The following is a 23,866-nucleotide window of genomic DNA, read 5'->3' as shown; positions in this document are numbered from 1 at the left end:
TGAAGTTTTGGTATTGCATTTCTTAACTTTTAGCATCCCATAAAAAAAATGGAATGTTTCGCTGACACAAAATGTTCTAAAAAAGAATTTATAATTTTTACTTTCCAGTACTCATTTATTAGCAAAACAGTATTTTCCTTCGATATGTAAATCCATATAATGAGTGTGTGTGAGCTCACACATTTTCTCAAAGGACAAACTCAGAGCAGCGGCTACCACTCGGCACCTTTCCCTTCCTCGGACGGCCCGTGAGTTCACACGTGGTCCTGCCTGAAAAGCGATGCACTTCATTCCTGAGAAGCGCACGACGGCGGTGGCTTTCCCGGAATGAGCGTCCTCGCTGAACTGCATGTGACAGGGCCCGGGAGGCGCGCACTGCTGGTGTGGGAAACACGACGCCCGCCCTGGCTTTCCCGAGTGTGCGGCGCCGCCCTTAGCGCCCGCTGCACAGGAGCAGCGGCCTCGCTCAGGCTGCAGGTGGCCGGGCCACCGGCTGGAGTGCACGTTACCTGGCCCTTTCCGTTCGCTTCAGAGGCGGCCTCCCAGAGGCAGAGACGGTCTTGGATCGGCTGTAGCTCGGTTTGTAGCCCAAACCCCATTTGTCCTTCAGGGAAGCAGCCTGAGGAGGCGGGGAGAAACAGGGTGAGTGCAAACCACTGTGAACCAGCGCGGCTTCCCCAGGTCGGGGAGAGCGAGCGACCTGAGGTGCCACTTGCCCACGCAGACGGTGGGAGTGGAGCCTGGGCTGCTGCGCTCTAGCCCCAGCCCGCAGGTCTGCCAGGAGAGGGCACGGCAAACTCGTCAGCCACCGGGGGCCTGAGAGAAACACGGGAGCAGGGTGAGTGGCACGGAGAGGAGGTAGGAAGAGAGGAGACGAGTAAAAAGGAGATGAGAATTACAGAGAAAGAGGAAAGGAACCCCAGGCCCCTCAAGTCCCACCCGCAGGCAGCTGGGACAGCTCCCCCACAGCGGCAGGGAAGGCAGCGGTGGCTGGACCACTCTCTGGGCCTCCAAGCACGGAGCAGAAGCCGCAGGGCAAAGGGATGCGCACGGTGGAGGCGTGTGGCGCAGGAGGCCTCGCCGGGCAGCTGGGGGGACGCCAAGGGAGACCCACGTTAGGGACACGGGTTTCGCCCACTCCCCTGTCCTCCCCGCCTAGTTCTGTTTTCCAGTCATGACTGAGTGTGAGCGACCACACGCACACTGTGCAAGCACTATTTTAGTTACCCGTGTGCAGGATTACGTGTTTATTACTAACACCGGAAGCCAGTGATGAAGAACTCAAGTTGGAGTTTAGATTTCACTGAAATCAGTAACTCAGAACGACACTCAAACTAGTTGTCTGGGACGCAGGGGTGGCCAAGGGAGGAGAGTCCCAGCCGAACACTGCTGGGCCTGTCCCGCCCCTGCTCCCACCCGGTGGTGCTGCCTCGGTCCGTGTGCGTGTCCGGGGGCAACCCCCAGCACCCTCCTCCGGAACAAAGACATGGAGGGTTCTGCTGTTTATCATTTTTTAAAAAGTGAGTTTTCCACTAACAAGACCCAAAGCAATTTACTTCCAGTTGAATAAGTTTTAGAGTTTTTTTCTGCTGTGTGTAGCATAGCTGTATATTTATTTCAATTGTTCAGCAACTGAACTAAATTCCAGAAAATGTGGTGGCCAGTGGGGTCAAAGGTAAATAACTTGCTCGTCAAGAGACTCTCACTCCACCACAGACAAGCGAACAAGCACACGGTAGAGCAGGAGTAAATCTCTGAGAGGTGGAGCGAGCCATACGGAGCAGGGGAGAAGGGAGGTCGCAAGAGAATTCCCGCTTGAGGTGGAGACTGAAAAGAAAGGGCAACTTCCCGAAAGGCAGCCCCAGCCCACCGACCGAGGGCACAGGCCGTGGGTCTGCTTCCCGGTGCCGTGGGGACTGCTGGGGCCTGGCCGTGGTCACGTGACCCCACCTCTCCCTGGCTCCGTGTCTCCGTTCCCTCACCCTTACAACAGGCAAGGACACGAGCCCCTCCCAGGGCAGCCTGGGCAGTTGCGCGTGCAGTGCTCTACACGGTGCTGGGGCACAGCAGGTGTGGGCGCACGAGCCAGCCGGTGCTGTCACCAGCATCGGAGGGAGGGAGGGGGGAGGGAGGAGGGAACAGCGCAGGTGCCATCGTCAAGTCCAGGAAGCGAGAAAGAAACAGTCTGCTTCGATACAGCTCCCGGGAACTGCGGACTCACCCGCATGCTGGACCTCCGTAACTTCTTGCGCACGTCCCTCCGAATGTCGTTCACAGCCACGGACTCCAGCTGCTGGTAGCGCTGGATTTCTTGGTTTATGGTTCCTTCACTCGCACCTAGTTTTCTGGGTGCAAAACACATATGGCAGTTAGTATAACAAAGTTAAAAATTAAAGTTGATTTTTACTTGCTCCTTCTTAGTTCTTTCACTTTCCAGAATATCAGAGACTATGTATGAACAAGCCAAGACCCTTCAGGAGGGTAACGGTGGAACCGGGCAGACCGTGCCGGCCCGGCTCCAACGCTCCGGGGAGCGGCCCTCTCGTCCTGGGGACTGCGGACCGCTCCGCGGAAGAACGCTGGCAGGCAGGTCCTGCCTGTGTATAACTTAAGCCTCAGGAAGGGTTTAGGGAGGAAGTATATTTTTGCTTCAAGTCATTTTTTCCACCCAAGAACAAAACTCAAACTGTAACGTGAGTCAACAACAGGAAAGTGTGAATCACAGTATCACTATTAATTTTCAGACAAGCTTCAGGGGACGCCTTTCACTGTAAAGATGCATCTATTTGTGTCAAGTCCTTGAACTCAAAGGAACCACAGGGACAGGTGTCGGGGGACCAGAAGCTACGAGGCAAGGCGTGGCGACCCTCTCTGGGAAAGCGGACGTTCAAGTCTGCCGAGAAGAGCCCTGCAGAAGGAGTGCCCCTCAGCGAGCGAGCGCCACCCGGCCGACAGGAGACGCAGAGAACAGATTACGGCCACGCTCCCCTCTCCGGGCCCTCCCCAGGCCTCCCCGCGCCCGCCCCAGTGCTGGAGGAGGGCTGACTCAGGCAGGCGGACAGGCAGGCACTGAGTGCAGACGCACAGGCTCCCGCTCTCATTCTCTATCCCACCCCCCCAAGCTGGCTCCCTCCACTGCAGGGTTTGCACGAGGCCGCCCCACCTCACAGAGGTGCTGCGGACAGCAAACGGGGACGACGAGTCGGGTGCGCATGCTGAGAAACCCTCAGCTTGTTTCCCCTGCCAGAAATGTTGATTCCCGAAATACTGATGTCCCCGCAGATAGGCGGACAGATTCACGTTCGCACATGAAGGTACATGTAAGTGGCCTTGCACACGTGGAGACACGTGTGTGTGGGACACAAAGCCAGCCACGCATGCTTGGAAATGAGGCACCGTGGTGGCTCGGGGCCAGGAGCTTGGGCTGGCCCTGTGCCTGCGGGACTCACGCCCTCAGGCCAGCTGCCAGTGGTGGCCGTGCTCATTGCCTTCACCATGCCCAGCCCCCCCCACCTTAAGACCCAATGATGGCTCCATCACTGGGGAGCGTGCGCTCCGTGGAACACCGGGGCACCTACTTCAGATCATCGATGACCTTGGCCTGCTCATTCAGCTCTCTGATGTCCACGATGCGCTTCACCAGCTTCCTGCCCCGCAGGTCCCCCGGCTGGCTGCAAGGCGCACCTGGCCTCCGGTACTCCACCGCTTCCTGGAAAGTCAGAGCGCGTCTGGCTGTCGGTGCCATCCTCCGGCCACCCGGCGGATCTACTCTACCTCAGACCGACACCAATCAAGGATGCATGCAAGAATCAGAGGTGTCTACGGTGGGCGGGGTGATTGGAGTTCTCCAGTGATTGGCAGCCCTGGGTTTTCACGGGAACCCACTTCGTTGCCACCTACGTTTCCCCACGAGTGGGCTCTGCACACTCTCACGTGGGCCTTGCTAGCCTGCGGGGGGACCCGCGGCCCGGGGCCGCACAGGTACTCTGCGGGGACAGAATAGCGCTGCTGCGGGGGCGTCAGGCCCAGCAGGTGGTTTACGAGTCGCTGCCCGAAGGTGAGCTTGTGGCCGTCTCCACTGACTGAGCTTCCGTCTGAACTCTGAGCGACACACAGGGACGTTAGCTCTTCGCACGACGTCTTTCCAAGAACAGAAGCACTTCATCACACAACAGTTAGCAGGTAGCTTAAAGTTGTTGAATGGTCAGTAACCAGAACAAAGCAGAGTAACTTTTCTTAACCATGAAAAAATCTGATACTATAAAATGGACAGTATAGATGGAGATATATATCTTTCAAATGCCTACATTTTGTGGGCATGTACTCTGCTTTCCAGCTTCATTTTTTAACGTCCTTACTCAGACGTAACTTACACGCGTAGAGCGCACCCACATCGACGGCGCACTCAGTGGGTCTACACACTCTCAGAGCTGTGCGGCCATCAGCACAGTCAGCCCAGGGCGTTGCCTGGGCGCACGAATGGAGCCTCGAAACTGCCGGCAGTCTCTCCGGGGCCCCTCCTGACACCCCCCCTCCGGACACCCCCTCCGCCCACGCTCCCAGCCCGAGGAAACCACTAATCTACTCTCCGCCTCCACGGATTTGCGGCACTTCAGTTTGTCACCGTGTCACCTGCAGGTCAAGGCACAAGGTGGTGGACAGGCATCATAATGAGACAAGAACCGAGTTAAAAGACAGTATGAAAGGGGACCCCAAAAACCTGGAATATACTTATTTAAAAACTGTGTATTTATTCTTACACGTTTAAACTTCAGGCCCCTTCAAAGGGCTCTCCATCTGATGCAACACACCTGTTGAGACCGTTTTCCCACTGCTCCAAACAGTTTTGGAATGCATCAACCTTGCTGCCTTTTAGTGCTTCTGCCGTTTTTGGTTTCACCTCTTCCACACAGGCAAAACGTTTCCCTTTGAGGACTTTTCTCATCCCGATGGGAGAAAAAGTCACTTGGGGTGAGACTGGGTGAACAGGGAGGGTGGGGCATGGGGGTCATGTCGTTTTGGTCAGAAACTGCTGAGCACTCAGCGCGGTGTGGACAGGCGTGGGCAGGCATGCTTGTAAACCGCCCATCATGAAATGGGCAACCAGGTTGAAAGAGTCATCAAAAAAAATTCACTGAAGCCCACCCAGCACAGCCTCTCACAACCACACCAGCTGGTCCACAGACACAGATGGGTTCCTAGAACACTCACCAGGCAGGAGAAGCCTGTACTACAAGGGGCCCCCCTCCATAAGATAATTCTGGTTTCTGGGGGTCTCCCCTCATATTATGACATTAAAAACAATACCATGAACTGTGGACACGGCACCCACCACTCCCTTCCTCCCTGCACAAGTAGCAACTACAATATAATAAGTACCGCTGAGTTAGCAGCACCCCCGTCTCTGGTCGAAGCGCGCCCAAGAGCGACATTACGTACAGTGTGGACAGTGGGAGACATAGTGTCCACTTCGTCCTCGTCCGACAGGTCGCCGATGTTCACGGAGTTCAGGTCGGCAATGTCGTCCACGTCCTCCTCGCCGGTCAGGGTGGTCAGGGTGTTGCCCAGGGCGTTCAGCCGCTTGCCGATGTTGGGGTCCATGTGCACGTCAATCCCACACATCTTCCACAGCACATTGAGGGTCCAGGTTCCGGCGCTACTGCTCTCTGTTTGCACAGAGAAGGGACATTTAAGTCATTCTACATTTCAGGGGTCAAACGGACAGAGGCCCGTGGAGCAGGCCACGGCCCCACGGCCCCGACTGTCCAGGATGCCCAGGATGCCCAGGATGCAGCTGCTCCTGGGACTGGGACTCCCTGTCCCTCATCCTGCCCCACGGCTGAGTGCCTGTGGCCATGTCCCCCTGTCATTAGCCAGAGCAATGGAATCATCAGCCCGGTGAGGGTCTGTGCTGCGAAGCAAGAGCCCTGCCCCGGACTGCAGAGCTCTGTCTTCCTGTGTCGGGGGCGCCGGGCCCTGAGTGGCTGGCAGCCGCATGCCCGCCGGGGGCCCAGGGACATGAAGCTGGCTCTGATCCTAGTATCCTTCCAAGTTTGGAAACGTCTTCTCCCTCCTGTAACTGTCTATAGCGATTGGAACTTTATATTTCATTCTACTTAGCACACGCTATAGTTTAATTACACTGCAGAGCCTTAACTACGTTATTACAACTTAAATTTACAGAGTAGAAAGCATACCTTATTTATCTTCGTCTTCCCTGAACATGAGCGGTCTATCTTCACAGTTGTTAAATAAGAACATGCTGGTGATCAGTGCACACGTGTAAAGTTTGGGGAACACCAGCATCAGTTCGCAGATTCCAACCCCCACCCCCACCGTCACCGTACAGGCAGAAAACACGCATGAAGGCGGGGCTCCCCCAACAGGGAGCAGGAGTGACACAAACGTGGACCTACCAGCCGCCGCTTGTCCCGCGGTCCGGGAGCACACTTCATAGGTGCCGTCGGGAACCACACCTGCACACAAGCACCCAGAACGGTTGGCAATGAAAGTGCGCTGGAGGTGAAATACTGTACTGAAACTTTTCACCCAAAGAAGACTGTCACCCAACGTAACCAGGACCACGAGCGTCTCTAGGCGTCAGCTGCCAGCCTGGAGACAGGGCTGCCTCCCACGACGGGCAGCATCAACTTCCCATCCCTGGAATTTCACCCATAATGGCAGGCGTTCAGCTGCGGCTGTGCCTCCACCTTCTGCCTGTGCCGTCCTCGCCAGAGCGACCACGTCTGGCTGACTGCCCCTCGCCCCCTGCCCTGCCCCGCCCGAGTCTCTGGGTGCTGTGACAGTCTGTGACAGTCTGAGCCAGCAGGCATGAGCAGCGCTCTGCAGAAAGGCGGCTGCTGCCGTGCTGCCCAACGCGGAAGGTCACAGACCCGTCATTTTGGGAGAAAGGGTCAATTTGTTCAGTAACAACTTCTATTACATGGTTTCTATTTTTAAGATAGTGCCAATGACTTTAACATCTAAATTATATTCTTGAACCATATGGTACCTGTGCCTCGCACACAATTATAAAATAAGAAAGAACTAGATCTTGTTTCAGGGGAGAAGACCACCCAGTTCGCCCTTACAGTCAGTCAGCCCTCATAGTCACGGTTACAGTTCGGAGCAACAGAAGCCCAGGCTACCGCCGCGAACCTAAGAATGCTGGGATGAAAACAGAACCTTTGGAAATCTGAGTAACATAACTGAGGCCAAGTGAAAGGAACAAATAGTAAGTAAAAAAAGGGTAAAAAAACTTGTGAAATTTCCAATTCCATTAAATGTCAAAGGATCTCTTAAAATAAAGTTTTTTAAAAAGATTAGAGATTCTGTGAGTTCACAGAACCCAGAGCCTGGAGAAGGAACGAGGACCATGAAGCTGCTGAGGGGCAGCCCTGACCCCTGAAGGTGAGGGAGGTCCCCTGAAGGCGAGCCCGGAGCCCAGAGACTCCGCCCAGGGGGTGCGGTCTCTGCGGCAGAGACACATCCCCCAGTGGGGCCAACCCCCCTTCTGGGTCCAGGGTGACAGTTCCAAAGCTCTGGTGACCGAATGCTGCCCACGTGTTGACAGAGAGCTTGCAGTCTTTCCAAGGAAGTGAACGGTATATGTAATTTTTCCAAGTTCATGTTAGTGAAAAGAATCTAAGATTTACTATCTCCTCACATGGTCCTTTGGACTCTTCCTACACTCTAAAAATTAGATTGGCCATTCTAATTTTTACTGTATTTCCCAAAAAAACATTAGAGGGGAAATTTGACCAGACCATCTTTTTCCTAGGGCAGAACTTTAAAATAATGTATTAAAAAAATCCTCAGGTATGCTCCTACTGTTCTTATTTCTCTTCCCGATACTCAACTCTTATTTTTTTTTAAGATTCTATTTATTTATTTATTTATTTATTTATTTATAGAAAGAAGAGAAGGGAAGGAGAAAGCGAGGGAGAGACACACTGGTATGAGAGAGAAACATCAATCAACAGCCTCTCGTATGTTCCCCAACCAGGGATTGAACCCACAACCCAGGCATGTGCCCCGACTGGGAATCGAACCAGTAACCTTTTGTTTTGTGGAATGTTGCCAACTCACTAAGCCACACCAGTCAGGGCCTCAACTCTTTTTTAAAAAAATGTATTACATGTTAGTTATATCTAAGTATACTTACTGGCTAAGAAATTTTAGTTCATAATCTTTCACTCTTCAAATATAGTTTTTCTTCATTATTAAGATTAATGATGCCTTATTAATCCTGCTATAATATATAAAATATTAAAATAGATAAAATAAACCCCGACACCTTCAAAATAGCAGAAGAGCACAGCTTAGGTTACTCCCAGCGCTGAGTACTATGGGATCGCAGGAATCCGCGCAGGAATCCACGAAGGAATCCGCGCAGTTTACGCTCTGCACCCCACACCGCCGGACGTGCGGACTCACTCACAGACACGGCGGCACTGGCGAGGGCTGGCTCCCCACCCCTGGCTGTCCACAACAGCTCTTCCGTGCTACGTGAGGAACTGCGCGTCACACGTTCGCTGCAGACCCCAGAGCGGTGCTTCACCTGCTCCCTGGGGGGTCAGCGCAGGAACGCCCAGGCAGCGAGCACACCTTCGAGGGCCGAGCCGTCAACAAGAAGGGCTGCGTGGCTCACGGGCTGGCACTGCAGAAGGCTGCGGTTCCCCACAGACATGACCCGTGTTTTAAAACAGAAACAGCCCTCCTTTTACAAAGCCCAGTAACATTCCCACCTCTGAGCATCCTTTCACAGGTGAAGACACAAGGTTGTGGTTTCTTGTTTTCGTTTCTCATTTTTCAAAGGCCCACCCCGCGCACAGAAAACAGACGACACTCACAGGCGTTCATCACGAGGTCCCCACGCACTTCCGGCTTCCAGTCGTCCCACGACGTCTCAAAGCCGTCGGCGAAGCGGATACAGAAGTTTTTGAAGTGCCCCTTGCTGACCAGGGACTCCGAGGAGCAGGCCGTGATGAGGGTGCTCTCGATGGTCAGCACCAGGGCAGAGCCGGCGTCGAGGTCCCCGGCGTGATTGGACTGCCGGACGCATTAGGGAAGCAGCGAGACAAAAGGTGATAGCTGTTTACACTTGGAGAGTCTCGTAGGGTTCGTAAGAGCCGAAACCCGTAAAGGGTCAAGCCCAGAAAGCTCCATTAAAGAGCAGCCGACAAAGATGCCTACTTGTAAAAATCAGCTTGCTCAAGTGAAATGCATTTCCACGTATATTTTTTAAATAAACTTGCAAAAAGCTAACTGTCTACTTTTCTAACTCAAGCTTCTGATTTCGTTGTGAGGAGCATGCATCCTCAAGCGCATCACCAGCCTGGGTGTGAGCGGCCCCCAGAGACCTGTCCATGTGCCAGTCCTCCACCCAGAGCTTTTCTCAACATGGCTGTCCAAACAAAATACTGGAGGATAAATTCACTCAGTAACTGCTTACAGGCCATTTAAGACAAATTACAACAGTAAAATATAGGCATCTGCTCTTGTTGTAATTGCAACTTCTTGGTCTGACAGGGTTTTAATAGCCTTCTTCTCTCTCAGGCACATGAGTGTGCAAATATGTATTTCTGAGAAGTAGTCCCAAATTATGAAGAAAAGATTCTATTTTTTATAATCCTTTTTGTTTAAAAATTTTACTTATTTATTTTTAGAGAGGGGAAGGAGAAAGAGAGTGAGAGAAACATCAGTGTGGTTGCCTCTCCAGTGCCTCCTGCTGGGGACCTGGCCTGCAACCCAGGCACGTGCCCTGACTGGGAATCCAACCAGCGACTCTTTGGTTTGCAGGCTTGCGCTCAAACCACTGAGCCACGCCAGCCAGGGCTGAGGAAAAAATTCTTGCTTTATCCAGGTGCACATATAACTTGGAAGTTTCATCACCATTAAATATCAGTTTAAAAGCACTTTGAAATTTCCCACCCTTTTTAAGATGAGATTAGTAAATGTTATTAAGTACTACTGTTAAATGTTCTTCTGTTTCTATTTTATTAACAAGTGTATGCCAAAGCCTTCTTTGGTTACAAACAAGAACAATAAAAAGATTCTGAAAACTAAGATGCTTCGTGGTCAAGGTCGAATGAGGGGCTTTGAGACGGTGTTAATGTTATCCCTGTCCAGAGGCCCAGCAGAGCCATCAGAGACAGATCTCGGGGGGTTCGAATGAATGAAGAGTCCCTGGGGAAGTTCAATCGTACCTGCTGTTTACGAGGCTGAGATTAGAAACTGTTCTCCTAGGCAAATGCACTGTGGCGCACTACGGCCCTAGAAAGGACAGGAGGACTGCCTGGCTCGGTCCGTACCTGTGCCGCGTTTGTGATTGGCAGGCAGATCCCCAGGTCGTTGACCGTGAGCTGCAGGAAGAGCGTCCCGAAGGCCTGGGCGGAGGTCTGCTGGATTCCGGGAAGCATGTCCACCACCTCCTTCGTGGCCATGTGGATGTCCTTATGCAGAGCCATCCGCTGCTCGTTCCAGTTATCGTAGGCAGCCTTGTAGTTCAGCCAGAACAGCACCGCTGTTCACGATGAAGGCAGGACGGAAACACAGTTGGAGTCAAAGCTGTATAGCAAGTAAACCTCAACAGCTGCAAACTCCCACAGACAAACGTAAAATTACTCCCAGGAAATCGTAACGTTAGAATTGGAAAGAATCCAAGAGGATATAGTCTGCTTGACAAATGAAAAAAAGGAAGCAGGAAGCAGACAACTACAAAACGGCAGAAGGAAGACGCAATCCAGGTCCGTTCACTGATTCAGCAAAACAAAAAGTTACCCACGACACCGCCCACGGGCACTTTCCTGGCCAAGAGACAAGCAGCCAGTGCCCGCCACCAACTGAATCTTCAGGGGCTGCCTACATGGCTCTCTGTTACTTCCGAAACACGCCTCCCAAACAGTGAGCCAGTTTGCACTGACCAGGCCCTCCCCATCGTTCAGCCTCAGTCCCCATGATCTCCTCTGTGAATGCTGCTGCTGCTGCGTGTTCGGAGACCCCTGTGCTCGCGCACCCTCGTCATCAGGCTCTCCCGTTTGGCAGATCCTGAGTTGGTTCTGGCTGCCCACGCCAGGGGCTGCTCCAGGTCGGGGTGCAGAGGCAAGGGAGAGCAGCTCTCATTTCCCGTCTCCCCGTGAACTCCCAGCTCCAAGTCCAATCTGAACAACTGGTGACCCTCTACGCGGCACAGGACAGGGCCGAGGCCCCCTAGGGGCCTAGAACATGATCTCCAATGCCCCAGAGTCCGCCCTGCTCCACCCACTGAACTGAGAGTCCCGGGAGAGCAGGAGACTTCAGACCGCACTTCTAGACCAAAAAGCAAAAAATGTTAGAGAACAAGCGATAAAGACGATACCAAACAAACAGGTGCACTGGTTTGCCAGACCAAAAATCTTAGCAAATAATTTTACAAAGTAAAGTGACTCTAAAAACTGAAGGGAACAAGCAAGAGCCTCCTGCGATGCCCACACCGCAGCTTCAGGGGACAGCCAGCTGTCCCTCCCAGCGCTCGCACCGGGAGCTGCGGGGGACCGTCAGTGGGACCGCCCCCCTGCCTGGCCTCAGCCCTCCTGCCTGGCCTCACCTCTGTCGAAGGCCACGGGCTGCGCATACACGATCGGCCTGTTCAGGGTGATGAGCACGGCCTCCCTGTCCGAAGACCCACTGATTTCTTCTCGGAGGGCGTTTCGCAATCCGATTCTGGTTTTAAAATAGGCAACTTGATGAAAATCAGACCCAGCTTCCTCATAAACCTAAATTAAAAGTTCAAGAAAAGCAAATAATGAAAAACATTTTAATAAGAGAAACTAAAGTTTTTTAACAACATTATTGGTTTTGTGCACCAAAACAACTATAGTACATTTTCCCCAATTTATATTCTATACCACAAACACCCGAACCTCATACACAACATGAGTGGGTTTTTAAGAAGTGACTATAAAGTCAAACATCAAGTTCACATAAAACCTAGGGTGAGGTCCACACTCTGAATGGCAAAATATTACATGTTTCAAGATAATTAGATACTCGCTCCTCTCAAAATATTTTTATTTGGACAAATGATTGGTTTTCTAGGAATGACAAAAAAACTTTTGTTCATTTATTCCCACCACGTATTCTTTAATAGAGACATTCAACTGTGAAACTGTGGTATTCATTTAATCAGTTTTTCAACTCACAGAAGGGAAAAGGCTAAAATTTACATAATGTCCAACAATAAAACAACAAAAAGGCCCCATGATCTGTGAATATTAATTTTTATAAAACAGAGTCTGATCAATGTGTACGTGTGTGTGTAAACATAAAAAGACATGTTTAGCATTATGGTATGCAAAACTTGCTAATACTATAATGTAGCTAAGAAGCTTAGTGACATTGTAAGAACTCATCAATGTTAGCACAAAGCACTAAGAAATAAGGATAATGTTTAATGAAATGAAGAGAAAATAAGGAAGTATTTAAGAAGATACCGGCTTAAGTTTTCATGTGACTATATTTGCACGAAACTCTAACAATAGACCACCAAAGTACTCGATGAAATACCCAGGTAAGATTGCAAAGGCCTTCATAAATAAGTTTTCATTACAATTTTCAATCAGAAATGTTAGCATAACTATATGTGATACTTAATAAATACAGTGATATTTAGAGTAGGTAAACCTGATGTGCACAAGTTCAAAGCCACAGTGCTGATGTCAGCACACTCTGCACTCACCTGATGTTTGACAATCTGTCCCAACGCCAGATTCAAGTCCACTTGGCATTTACCGAACAGTTTCAGGTAGCTGCTGCTTCCTGGAGAGGCTTTGGTTTGGAGCCGGTTCGAAAGTTCCAGTTCGATCAGCCCAGTTTCGAACCTCACGGCCCGCATTGACGGGGTCGTGGCCGTTACCTGAATGCCCTGGCAGATTCGGGGGAGAAGGAGACAAGAGCCTTGAAGCAACAGTGCCACCAGCTCAAGTGAAGCCTTTCAGTGCATGATAAATCAAACAGGGTGCTTTAAAACATGTACAAGGTGTCTAACAAACAGATAAAACTGCCAATAGTCTTTGATCTCTCATTAGTAGGGACTTTTTAGCTACTAAATTTGATTTCAGTATTTTGTATTTAAAATCTAAACTGTTTATGGGTGAAATACATTACAATTAAGTAACCATTCAGTTTAAATAATTTTTAAGAACATTAATGTCTTAAATATTAGAAATATGAAGGTTTTCTATTAAGATACTACTGTTAATTGGACAAATGCACAAAATATCTCTTGCAATTGATAAGAGCAATTATTTTAAAAAAATAACATGTTAACAGAAGGGAGTAAATTGTTGCAAATGTATACGTATACAGTACGGCCGTTCAAGAAGATAAGGTTGATCTGAATGGTCTGCACGGAAAGGCACCCGAGGCTTTTCAGACGTGCACACAGGCACACTGAAAAGACCTTCGCAAACACAGCGAGGCCCTACAGGACATCCACACGCTTGCCAGAGCTTTTCTGAGTGGACACGGGTCACCTCTGGGCTCTATCTGGCACGTTTACGTATCGCGTGCGTCTCCTGCAGCAAGCGCGCCCTGGTTCACCAGGCACACGCTCCCGAGGGCAGCGCCAGCCTCCCCGCGTCACCTTGAACTGCAGGTTGAGGGAGTAGAGGAGGATCTTGGGCTTATCCCCATCCGCGGTGCCCTCGTGCTCGTTCCAGAGAGGAATCGGCTGCTCCCCGCCTGCAGGAGGCGAGACACGGTCGAGGGTGAGGGGCCGCTTCTTTAAAGGACCACCACCAACTATGCCGTGCACTGGACACCCCCAAAACACTCGTCTTCCCCGAGCGTCCGCCCAAGCTCTGGAGCAGGTCCGGCTCACAGAGGCGGGCGCCTGCAAGGCCGGGACGAAGCTGCGCACACACACGCTGCGCAGAGCGTCCTACAAGGACTGAATTAAAACACTGCCCGTGTAAGTCGACCACACGTGACTACACACTTCAGAAAATTTATCTGAAGCAAAAACCGTAAACTAATTTCTTTAATCACAAACTCAAACTTTGTTGTTTATATTTAGATGTGCTACAAATGAAAGAACCAAAAAAAAAAAACTAAAGGTGGAGAAAAACCAGCAAATTTTGCTTTGTTTCATAAACCATGGACGTATACATTACACATGACAAAAGCAATCAGCAAAGGCGCCTGCAGGCAGGGAAGCCAGGGCAGGTGCACCTGGTGTGCAGGGGGTCCTGCCCAGTCCCACCCAGACGCCGGGCCAGTGCTCATTCCCAGACTCCAGGCCCCACGCAACCCACAGGGAGGGCTACCCACTGCCCGGTGTCCCACACCATGCAGGGACAGGTCGGCTCACCAGAGACTTTCTGTATCACTTCGTTGACTTCCTTCATGAACACTTTCTGCACGAACACCAGGTGGTTCAGAAGGTCGGTTGTGAGGTTGTGCTCAAAAGAACCAACCTGGCAAAGAGAGGCGGGGTGCGGGGTTAACGCTACTGCCTGGAGAGTTTCGGATACATCTCTCGCTCACATAAGTGATCCCCAGCTCCGGAGCCAACGATTACCCACATGCTCTTTGACATCAATACCCTGAAGAAGGGTTAAAAATATCCAGATTCCCCCATACGTCACTGACCTATTATGGGCCATTCCCCCAATTTAAAATAAATGACAGTAGCCAATAAGGTGTAAGAAATCATTTGAAAATAATAAAAATTATTCCTTAATTATGTAACCTGCCAATTTCGAAGCTGAAATTTTGTCTAGAGCAGTATTTATTTTTAATGACCACTGCTGTATCGTTAGAGCGAGGAGCAAACACCATCATAATAGAATGAACCACGAAAATACTGCACAGATGGATGTGAAACCCAACGTAAGAAATAACAAACTCAAACACGTTTCAGTAACCCACAAGAAGACAGACATGCATGCACACCCACACCAGATCTGGTACAGAATTCTGTAGAATAAATGATTTAACGATTTGCCTTAACAGCTGGGGTCACCACATATTTCGGTACACCTAAAGCCTGAAGACGCCTAACTACGAAGAGTAAGAAATGACAAGGTGAGCGTACCTCTGCCACGCAGCGCAGGTAGTTCCCCTGCAGGTAGTAGCCCTGCTTGGTGGGCAGCTCGTCGATGCTCCACACCTGGTCGGAATAGCTGTCGTGCTCCTCCATCACGTACTTCCCGGACATGGTCACCGGGGGCAGGTTCAGGCTGGCAGAGGGGGGGATGGTCGACATGTCCGTGGCAGAGACTTTGGAGGTGAAACGCAGTCTGTGATTGGGCAGCTCAAACGTAAACCTGGTCTGCGCGCCTGCGAGAAGGGAGAAACGCTGCTTCGCTCAGGAGCTCGTTCACACGCGTGTTCCCTGCTCTGTCCACAGTGGCGCCTAGGAAAAACGCATGCATCCCCCAAACCTGCGTGGAGAGATTTGGAATGCTGTTTCCAAAGACAGGTAGAGTGCTTCCTGTCTCTAAAACCGTCTACAGGTGCTACAGAGGGCCAGTCAGTCAGCGTCGTCAGGCCTGGAAGAAGCATCCACGGAGCCCGCTGGGGCCCAACACGTGTCAGGTGCCAGAGAAACCCTTACCAACGCCCTTCGTTTCACAGAGGAGAAGGAAGAGCAGTTACTCTTTTTGCAGAAGAGGTACAACAAGCAAGTCAGGTGCAACAGAAGTGCACTAAGCAGCAGCAGACATCCCACTAAAATCAGAATTTATCACCGACTGTCACACACACCGTGTCCTGTGCACACACGTGCCGCTGCCGAGTGTCCTGTGTACCGCCAGCTCTCCCCGCTCCAACACGGCTGAGCAGACTATCACGCGTACATACATAGGTATACAAGCACAAAACATTACGATCATATAGTCCCAGTGCCCTCAGCTGTGCCAGAAATCAGTCATTCTCAAATACTATGAACGGTCACCTCCTCCTGTCCCCCTCGCCACGTTCACTCACCCCACAGTGAGGTCTGCACTGGGACTGAGTCAGCCACACACGGAGGGGCTCTCCACCCGCTGGTGCCACTGTGCGGGCCCGAGAGGTCCCGGCGGCTCTGACGGCTGTGCTCCCCACCCCGCCAGGCACGTGCCCAGACTGCCACGGCAGGCCGCTCGGGGGCCGGGGGGGGGGGGGGCTGGCCACCGCAGGAGCTGCCACTGCTACCACCACCACCAGGGTCACCAAGTACAGGGACCACTGCCAGCCACACCCTGAGCCTCGGACCACCCTGTACAAGTGCAGCCATCATTCAGCTGCTCTGGTCCCTCTGCTGCATCTCAAGAAGAATCACGGGTCTGGCCCATCTGGGAATTTAACAATACGTTCGCTTGCTCCTGGACACCTGTATCCTCCAAGTCCAGAACGGCCTCACTGGCTTTCCGCCTGCCGCTCCTGCTGACCCTCGTATTCCAGGGTCGCCCTGAGTAAGCAACCAAGAGGCACCTCACTGCCGCCCCCACGTCTGCGGGCCTGACGCTGCCGACTCCGCCGGCCCCGGGACACCGGCAGGGTGTCTGTTTCCAGCGACACAAAGATGTGGATGCCGGGCCAACCCCTCCCCTACAGAAGGCCTCACGTGCTAGGGGCAGGAGGAAGGACATACGCATAGAAAGGCACATGCATGCACTCATATATGAGTACGTACATGAATGTTTTTAAAAGTGTTAATGAAACTTATCCTATTAACAGAATAAAGGAGAAAAATGTTTTAATTTCACAGATGCAGAAAAAAGTATCTGACAATATTTTCCAATCAGTCTTCATGGAAAGCCTTAGCACACTAGAAATAGAAATATTCTTAACCCAATAAAGAGAACCAAGCAAAATCCTACAGTAAACATCATATGCATTGGCAAAATATTGACTTCCTTGAAAAACTGTAGTAGGAAAGGGCGCCTGTAACATTCCTCTTGCTGAACATTATAGTAGAAGTACATAAGACGAGAAAAAGAAAAAAAGGGCAAAAATCCTGGAAAGAAAGAAACTCAAGTATTATTTACACACAGAATGAATGTCTATGTGGTAAACTCCATAGAATCTTATTAGCAATAACGAGGTTTAATGTGGTTGCCAAGTATAAAATTAACATAAAATGGTCAAGTGCATTTGTACACATGACCACCAAACAGTTTAAAAAGTGCCATTTTACAAAGTATACCACTCGCAATAACTACCACCACCACGTTCAGTAACGAAGGATCTAAGTAAATAACCTTGCAAAAGGTGCACAAAAGCCTTAGGCAGAAAAATTTTTAGCTTTGTAGAAAAACAATAAAGAAAACCTAAAGACACAGAAAAATAGACATATTCGGGAACTGAAGGGTTAAATATTGTACCAATTCTCAGTATCATCAATTTTCCCCAAGTAAATCTAAGGATTCGATTAAGTTCCTATAAAAATCCAAACAGGCTGTTTTCAGAGAACTTGACAAAAGACTGTAAGATGTGCATGAAGAGCACGGACAAAAATAACCACCAGAGCTCCCGAAAGAAGGGGAAGTCGGGGAGCAGGGCAGCACTGGAGCCGAAAGCCCCGGGACACAGAGCCGAGCCCCGGGGCTGACCCTCGAGCGTGAGCACAAGCGGCCGGCAGGCGGCAGCCTGAGCTGAGCCCCGGGGAGTGGAGCCAGGTCAGCCTGCCCGGGTGCGGAGGTGGCTGGTTGCCCGGACCGCTGCCTCCACACCCGAGTTTAAGAAAACCATTTCCATACAGACTAAAAATATAAAAAGGAGAACTTCAAAACATTTAGTAGGAAATGCAGAATATTTTCATGATCCTGGGAAGAGCAGCATTTAAGACATAAAAATGCACACGACAGAGGAAAACAATGGTAAACTCAGCCACACTGAAATTAGTGTCTGCCGATCAAACAATGACTCGGAGTGAAATGATGAGCCCCTGGCCGGGTGACGGTGCACGTTAAACACACAGAGTCAAAGGGCTAACAAACGGAACACATAAGGAGTTCCTGTGAGCCAAGAAAACACAAGTGACTCCACGGTAAAATGGGCAGCAGACAAACAAGAACCGTCAACAGGAGTTCCGTGTAAGAAATCACACTTACAACCCCAGGTTCGTGGGTAACCCCTGCAGGGGGACTCCAGCCGCCGTGGAACACAGTGCCACAGCTGCCAGGCGGGGACTCAAGCCCCGCCTGCAGGAGGCAGTGCTGGCGGGCCCAGCACTGGGGTTCCCTGCTCTCCTCGGGGAAGGGAGGGAACGTTCACCCCAGTCTCACCACCCCTAACACACACCCCAGGAAACCACACCTGGGGCGTGGACGTGAGACCAACTGGAAGAGCAAAAACGCAAAATGGGCCAGAGGCCCCTCAGTGGCAGAGTGGACACGTCAGCTGTGGTACAATCACTTAGAGAACTACTATATTTCAGAGAAAAATGAATGAACATCAGATACGTGAACAGACGAACCTTACACAAAATGGACAGCAAAAAAATACTCCGAGTTAAAAAAATGTCAACGGGATTCCGTGTAAATGGAGTTCAAAAGAGGCAGCGGCAGACTCGCGGTCGCTCATGAGTGTGTGTGTGTGTGCGCGCGCGTGTGCGAGACTGCACAGGAAGCCAAGGAACGGGAGGGGAAGTTCACGACAGTGGGCGCCCCCGAGCAGCCGGGGGAGCCGCCTGCTGGTGGCAGCATCCCCCGAAGGCGACTGCCAGTGCGGGTGCTTTCTAACTTCCAGGTGTGTAACGAACCGGTAAGTTCCAGTTCTTTACTATTCCTTCAACTGCGCACATAAACTTAACCTGTGTATGTGACACATTCTAGGATAAACGTGTACCAGCAAAGAATTCCGGGGCAGGAACGCGAGGACCACAACGCCGCACAGAAGCAGCTATCTGGAGGAGTCAGGCGACCGCTAATCGGGGCTGACGGCGCCCGTTCAAGCCGCGGGAACTGACGGGGCAGAAGCCTCTCCGGCCTCACGTCAGGTCAGAGCAACGACGCCTGAAGACTCCAGACGACAGCCGGGCCACCGTGCTCATCGGTGAGGGGACCCATGGTTTTTACTCGGCTCAGGAACGTCACTGATGACATTTAAGAGTACCTTGACTAAAACTATTTAAATTTTCATGCAACAGCTACGAAGCCAAATCGGCCCCTTCGTCGAACGGCTGCTGACCCCGCGACCCGTGCGCACCCGAGGCAGGGGGCCGGCGGACGCTACCTGTCATCCCGTGGCTCCGCATGCGGCCCGTCTTGTACTCGGCCCGCAGGGAGGGCAGCAGCGCGGCCCCGATGGCGATGCCGTCCAGCATGGTGCTGAACTTGAGGACCAGCGGCTTCTTCTCCAGGCCTTCTGGCAGCTGCGGGAACTCGTTTGTTTCTATAGGCGTCTGATTCACGCTCGTCGGGGTTTTTTCGGAAGGCAGGGGGGTTGCAATATCTTCTTTTACTGGCTGTGGGCTACAAAGCAAGAATAAATAAAAAAGATACAGAAGTGTATCTTGTGTTATTATGTGAAGTTACTGGAGTTCTCAATGAAAAACACACTGTGAACAGACATTTTCTTCCTAACGCAGCTCACACTCCTGGAAACAGCCACTGAAAACCGATGACCCAGAGCAGTGAACCAACAGGAGCAACACCACGATAAACTGCAACACTGTACTACCACCAAGGTCCTTCCTGTCGCCGACGTGAAACTGGGCTCTAGACTCAGGGGTCTGATTCGGACCCCCGCCTGCGGCGTGCTGCTCTCTGCTGCTGACGGGAGGATCAGCACCGCTGTGGCCGTGACTGCCGCGCCCGCGCCTGAGAACACAGCCACCGCCAACACCCACGAGAACCGGGTGCTTACGTGTGCCAGGGGCTCTCCCGAGTGCCGCATGTTTTGGAGCACGTGTCCGTGTATCTCACGGAACCCTCTGAGCAGACACCGTCACCTCCACTTTGCACGTGAAGAAGCGCAGCCGGAAAGTGAGGAAACCAGGACATGGACTCGGCCAGCCTGGCTCCCGAGTCTCACTCCGTAACTGTCACAGCCTAGTCGGGCCACACCGCGTGCTAAGGAGCACTGCTCAGGGTATTTCATATTAAGGCTCACGTGCACATTCTGGATTCCAAATTCCATCAGCAGGAGAAGCATTCAAATTACTACTACTCAGGCAACTTCACGTGTGAATTAATGTATTAGAACTGAAGGTCTAGCCAGAACAGTTGGAAAAGTCACTGGTTCAGGACACCATCAGCAGACACACTGTTTTCTCTGCTGGTGTTTTACCTCAGAGGCTATGGGAGAGGAAACACAAGTAACACCTATTTTTCTTGGCTGCTCACCAGCTACAGCTTCGGGAACCACGGAGTCGGCAGTGCAGCCCCACGAACAGGGGCTGTGGCCCAGGGGAGGAAGGCCAGCGCACCGAGGCCCTGACCGCTGCCCTTTACAACGCTCGCGGGCAGGATCCCGTCCTGCCTTCACAGGAAGGGCGGCACAAAACGGTGCACGGGGCACCAATGGCCACTGAGCTCCCGGGCACCCATGCAGTCACGCGTGTCTGTGAACTAAAGGCACACAGGGACCGACAGAGTCCGAGAACTTGTCGGTTTGCTCTGTGTCGTTAGCGCCCCTCACGGTGCCCACACGGCGCCAGGGCCCCTTCAGCTTTGAGCAGCAGGGCACACTGACAAGGGCAGCCGTGACGTGTCACCAGGTGACGCCCAGGATTACCCACAAACACGCCTGCCTGCTTCCCAGGGGCCCCACTCCCACCAGGTCGCCGTGTGGGTGAAGCCTGCCCCCCCACTCCCGCTCACGCGGCAGGGAGGGCCCGACGGCGGGGCTTACACAGTGGAGGGCTGTCTGATGAGGTCGGAGATCTGCTTCGACAGCTGGTGAGAGCTGCGGACCATCATGCTGTGCAGGGTGGCGGGGTGCTGCGGGATGTTGACGCTGACGGCGCCCACGCGGAGCACGGCGGCGTTGCTGGTCTTCAGGCCCCGCTGGGCGCTGTACAGCGCCTGGGACTTGGCGATGCTGCACTTCACGACGGTCCTGGCCACAGAGACGGAGCGCCGTTAGAGCACGGCCCGGCGCAGGGAGAGCTTGCACACAGTGGTAGCTCAGAGAGCAAGACAAGTGCTGTTAAATCACTCACTGAACTAACCGAGTTTAGGTTTCTCATGCGTCTAAATCATTTATTGAAGAAATAAGTATCCTAAAAAATACTGAAATACATTTATCTTACAATGTTCGCTGGACACAGCAAATACTCTATTTTAATAAAGGTCTGTGATCACACGCAAGTAAACGCATGAACACTGACACATTACATGCACACAACACACAAAACTCCATTTCCATTTTTTCTCTACTTAGAACTCCATTTTCTCCTCCAACCTATTTTTGGGAACCGTGTACAACCACTAAGAAAACACAGACACTGACTATGAAAAGATAAAAATGCTCAATGTATTTCCTAAAATCAAATCGAGGAAATTAATAATCACCTAGTACATTAAAATACATTGAGAGGAGTCAGCACAAAGGAAGACATTAACTTGGACTTTCTACTGCCAGTGAGTGATGGAGAGGCGCGGAAGTCCCACCCAGGAGGGGTCACTGCGCCTCGGTGAGAAGGTGCTGCGCTGCCCGGGTCTCCTGTCCCCTCTCCCCGGGGGCTGCAACAGCGCCCTCAGCGTGACCAGCGCTCCCTGGAGGGCGTGAAATGAACGAGCAGAAGGAAGAACGGCAGAAGGACGAGGCTGCCCACGGTGGCTGGGGACTCACGCCGACAGCCCAGGGAGGCCCCACGCATGGAGGGACATGTGACAGTGCCCCACTAGGCAATGTGACACTGGGGACAGGCTCCCCTCGGTGAGCTGCCCCCGGAAAGGCCCGCTTCTGACTTGAACACTATCTTTCAAACGGGCAAGGATGCCTGAAGATGAGTCGATTTAGCACAACACACAAAACGCAACTCCGTGCCAACCCCTGTGGGTTCACAGGCTTCTCTCCGCTGAGGCTGAGAGGGCTCACCGAGCGTTTGTTTGCAGTCTCGAGGGCCTAAGGACTCAGCCACCACACGGAACGCCTGTGAGACGGAGCCCTGAGAGGCCGAGGGTGGCTGTGTCAGAGGTCTGGATTGGTTACAGGTGGTGCGATCCAGGTCCTTTATAAAACTCGCAAGTGGCTACAGAGAACTAAACTGCTTTCGTCTGCAACGGTGACCATTTCCCAGCGACTATCACTGACTAGAAGGAGAAAGAGTGTTCTGCGGACTTGGTCCGGCCAGCACGAAGGCCTGACCCAGGTCTGGGGGCCGACTCGTCACTGAATCTTGAATCCTTTCTGACGTGTTATAATAAATAAAGCAACTGTTAGTCATCCACGACACTTCACTTTGAACTCAGTTTCAGCATCAGCCGGAACGCACTCCCACAACGCTACAGCGCAAGCGGCTTTCTACTTGTAAACCGCACCCCCTGCCGAACGCCACTCGACACACGCTGACAAAGAGTCTGTCTCGTCATCACCACGGTCAAGAAGGGCGATCTCACCGCTTTACCCTCGTCATCGATGGCACTCCGCTCGCCTATTACTTTGGACCAGGTGAGCACGTCCCTGACACTGGGTTTCCAACCGTGCGCCACAGCCAGGATGGAGGCTGATGGGCTGACCGCTCTGCTGCTGTGGACCCCGCCGTGGCATTTCTGGTGGAAATGCTGCTGTCAGGGACTCGGGCTACGTGCGGTCTTCGCCACGCACCCACCGCGCCCACCGCGCCCACGGGGGTGGTGCCGCCTGCCGCCGGAGGAGGACGTGCGGGTCCCACTTTCATCACACTGGGCCAGAAACGGCGAGGACACCTGAGCGACTCTCGTCAGAGGGGTCAGAGGCCCAGGGTGAGGAACCACGCACTTCGCAAGCCGCCAGAAGAGCTGCCGACTCCTAAGTGTAGTCCGCTCTTTGGGGAGAACCACCACGTGAGCTGGAACATGCCGTGTGCATAAGGCTTCTGCAGGGCAAAGGCACGATGGACGCTCCTCTAAGGAGAAGACGAGGCGAGCCTCATCAGCATGAGAAGTTCGTGGCGAGGGATGGGGGCGCTGCAGAACTCCCTGACAGTGAGTCCGGCCCCCTGGCCCCACAGCGAGCCTCACTGCTGTGGCCACGGTGCCTCCCGCCTGCGTCCAGGCAGCGGGGCCTTCGAGGTAGGGCCCGGTGCCCCTGCCCATGCAAAGGGCGAGAGGACGACTCGAGGAGGATTCTCGCCGGGGTCTCCCTGCCCCACCCCCACCCCGGCCCACCGCTCCCTGTGGGCATCGGCGCCCAGGCCTGAGGGGCAGGACACGGAGCCGGGCTGATTCACGCTGCCGGCCCCGCTCCAGCTGTGCGCTGGGGCCTGGAGTGCTCTGACCACAGGCTGTTTACTCAACTCTTGAAAGCCACTGGAACTTTCTTTCCCGTTCGGCAACTGTGCCTCCCCTGTTAACTTTCTCAGCGGGAAACCCGAGAGGAGGGGGGCGTGGCCTGAGAGTGGTGTCACTGAGGAGTCACCTCCCCCGCGCTTGCGGTCACACCTCTGAGCCAGACATGGGGCCCAGGACACAATGGGTGACCAGTAACGGCTGAATGGATGGAAACGTCACCTTCAGCCACTTAAAAGCACCGTCTTTTAAAGTCACGTAGCTGTTGATTGTTCTGGCTGCACACCCAGATGACTCAGTGACAGAAGGGACACAATGAGCCCTCTTCAGCTACTGCGACTACCAACGTGCAGTCAGGTTGTTTTCAGTATCTGCGAAGATGACACTGACGGGGAAGAGTGATTTCTAGAAAACAATCCTTTCTCTAATATGAGTGCATTTATTCTTTATTAGTATTTTTACTT

At 52.4% G+C, this 23,866-nt stretch overlaps 1 protein-coding gene across 4 annotated transcripts in view; it reads right to left on the bottom strand.

Moving 5' to 3' along the window:
• KIAA1109 (KIAA1109 ortholog) overlaps window positions 1–23,866 on the bottom strand; it is a 121,145-nt gene that overhangs the window by 26,573 nt on the left and 70,706 nt on the right. For 2 of the 4 annotated variants that reach the window (XM_036031782.1, XM_036031781.1), the window contains 15 exons: window positions 20,821–21,027; window positions 19,201–19,439; window positions 15,077–15,321; window positions 14,351–14,456; window positions 13,625–13,722; window positions 12,719–12,904; window positions 11,588–11,756; window positions 10,314–10,525; window positions 8,853–9,051; window positions 6,417–6,476; window positions 5,440–5,666; window positions 3,901–4,101; window positions 3,579–3,709; window positions 2,222–2,345; window positions 510–619 (listed from right to left, as the gene is read on the bottom strand). In XM_036031782.1, coding sequence (XP_035887675.1) covers window positions 510–619; window positions 2,222–2,345; window positions 3,579–3,709; window positions 3,901–4,101; window positions 5,440–5,666; window positions 6,417–6,476; window positions 8,853–9,051; window positions 10,314–10,525; window positions 11,588–11,756; window positions 12,719–12,904; window positions 13,625–13,722; window positions 14,351–14,456; window positions 15,077–15,321; window positions 19,201–19,439; window positions 20,821–21,027 — 2,514 coding nt within the window. The remainder of the gene's footprint in view (window positions 1–509; window positions 620–2,221; window positions 2,346–3,578; window positions 3,710–3,900; window positions 4,102–5,439; window positions 5,667–6,416; window positions 6,477–8,852; window positions 9,052–10,313; window positions 10,526–11,587; window positions 11,757–12,718; window positions 12,905–13,624; window positions 13,723–14,350; window positions 14,457–15,076; window positions 15,322–19,200; window positions 19,440–20,820; window positions 21,028–23,866) is intronic. The other 2 variants (XM_036031783.1, XM_028519465.2) reach the window with 1 other exon arrangement.

Source organism: Phyllostomus discolor, chromosome 8 (genome assembly GCF_004126475.2).
Source record: "Phyllostomus discolor isolate MPI-MPIP mPhyDis1 chromosome 8, mPhyDis1.pri.v3, whole genome shotgun sequence".
In the NCBI taxonomy this organism is placed as follows: Eukaryota; Metazoa; Chordata; class Mammalia; order Chiroptera; family Phyllostomidae; genus Phyllostomus; species Phyllostomus discolor.
The sequence above is the reverse complement of the archived record's forward strand: the minus strand, read 5'-3'. Positions and strand labels throughout refer to the sequence as shown.